The 2,071-nt window shown below is 39.9% G+C and overlaps 1 protein-coding gene across 1 annotated transcript; it reads right to left on the reverse strand.

Annotated features, from left to right (window-relative positions):
- Positions 1-1,183: 1,183 nt before the first annotated feature.
- On the reverse strand, positions 1,184-2,071 carry LOC109238509. Its single transcript, XM_019404984.1, has one exon. The coding sequence runs from the start codon at positions 2,069-2,071 to the stop codon at positions 1,184-1,186; it is 888 nt and encodes a 295-aa protein (XP_019260529.1).

Below are 2,071 nucleotides of genomic sequence, written 5' to 3' on the forward strand. Positions count from 1 at the left end.
AGGTGATGAAATACTTGTGATTGTCATGAGTTGGTGCATGATAGGGGGCCCACATATCCACATGCAGAATTTCAAAAATCTTGGTTGTAGAAGTGGTTTTGTTTGGGAAAGAGAGTCTAGTTTGTCTGGCCATGGGGCATATGGTACACAGAAAAGGTTGTTTACTTGCAAAGGTTATTGATATAGAGTTGATACCCTTCATTTTGATAAAAGGCACATGGCCCAGCCTATTATGCCATAAAAAATCCACAGAATCTTCATTAGAGACATATGCATTGTACACTGAATTTGAACTTTTATTGGATTTCAGAAAATCTTGTACACTTTTATTAGCACAAACATGAGGAGAAATGGATGCACTAGGTGCTGAACTACAATGACAAATGGAAGTGTGTACATTATTGATGTTGTGACTACCTAAGGTGACTGTATTAGGTGTGGAGTTGTGTGTAAGTGATGTGGTGGAAATCTTATTTACAACAGAAGAATTACTCTTTCCTGAACTTGAATGGTGAAGGTAGAGGCTGCCTTTAGCCTTACCAATCTCCAGAGGCCTCCTCAGTGAAAGGACCTGTAGAAGAATACATGAGAATTTAGTGAATATGATGATGCAATCAAGTTGGACTGTCAAAGAATGAACAGAAATTAGGTTAAACTTGAAACTAGGCACATATAGAACTGTTTTTAGAGTGAAGTGAGGACTGAGGATGACATCTCCAATTACTGTCACCTTTACTTTGTAACCATTTGGTAAAGATACTAAGAAAGGGTAAGTTAAGACTTTGACATTACTCAATGAGGCTTTGTTATAGGTCATATGGTTAGTAGCTCCTGAGTCAAGGATCCATGAATCAGCGTTTTCCTTGAAACATTCATAAGACTGTTTGCTTGACTCAATAGAAAAATGACAAGCAGTCATACCTGCAAAATTGACAGCTTCTCCAGTCATGCTTATGTTTCCAAAATTGTCTCCATTGTTTCCATTTTTAAAGGTCTCCAATATGCTCAGTAGTTGTCCATATTGTTCTTTGCTTAATTGCTGCATAGTCCTGCCCTGCTCTTGATGACTTCCTCCTTCATCTGGCATACCTGCTCTATCATTTGCTGCTTCGAACACATTTGCTGCTAGTTTTCTTCCTCTGTTGCTATTGTTGTACTTAAAATTCTGAGGGTATCCATGTAGTTAATAGCATTTTTCTTTAGTGTGTCCTGGCCTCTTGCAGAAATCACAGAATGACCTAGGTCTATTCCCCATGTAGCCTCTTCCATAGCTATTGTTTCCAGTGTGTTGGTTATAGTTTGTCCTAAAGGTGTTTCTTCCTGGACCATTAACATTCAATGATGTGGATTCAATTACTAATTGTTGATTCTGTGGCTTAACTTCCCTTTGCTTCTCCTCTTGAATGAGAATAAAGAAAGTTTGAGCAATGCTTGGGAGAGGATCCATCATCAGTATGCACCTCCTCACGACAGTATATACCTCATTTAGGCCCATTAAAAACTGTATCAACCTCCTATCCTGCTCAGCCTTGTGCATGTTGGCTTTAGCTCCACAGGTGCACTGGCAGTTGCATTGTGCATGTGCATTCAATGTGTTCAATTCCTCCCACAACTTCTTCATCTTTGTGTAATACCCCGTTATATCAAGGGTTCCTTGGCTCAAGTCATTTATTTCCTTCTGAAGCTGATAGAGCTTTGCTCCATTAGTCTGATCATACCTATCTTCCAACTCTCGCCACAGCTCCTTTGCACCACTCACGTATTGCAAGATATCCGCTAGATCCTTTGAAAGGGAATTTAAGATCCATGAAGTAACCATATCATCACATCGCTCCCATTGATCAAAAGTTGCATGTCCTACTGTTGGCTTCTGACACTTTCCAGTTATGAAGCCAACTTTGTTCTTTACTGAAAGAGCTCTAAGCACACCTCTTCTCCAAGATCTGTATCCTGTGCCATCAAAGGCCACAGGTACCAACACTGAACCTGCACTCTCCGATGGATGCATGTAGAAGGGATTTGATGCATCTAAATTGTCCTTTTCCACAATATTCTCCTTATCTCCAGCCAT

Source organism: Nicotiana attenuata, unplaced genomic scaffold (genome assembly GCF_001879085.1).
Source record: "Nicotiana attenuata strain UT unplaced genomic scaffold, NIATTr2, whole genome shotgun sequence".
In the NCBI taxonomy this organism is placed as follows: domain Eukaryota; kingdom Viridiplantae; phylum Streptophyta; class Magnoliopsida; order Solanales; family Solanaceae; genus Nicotiana; species Nicotiana attenuata.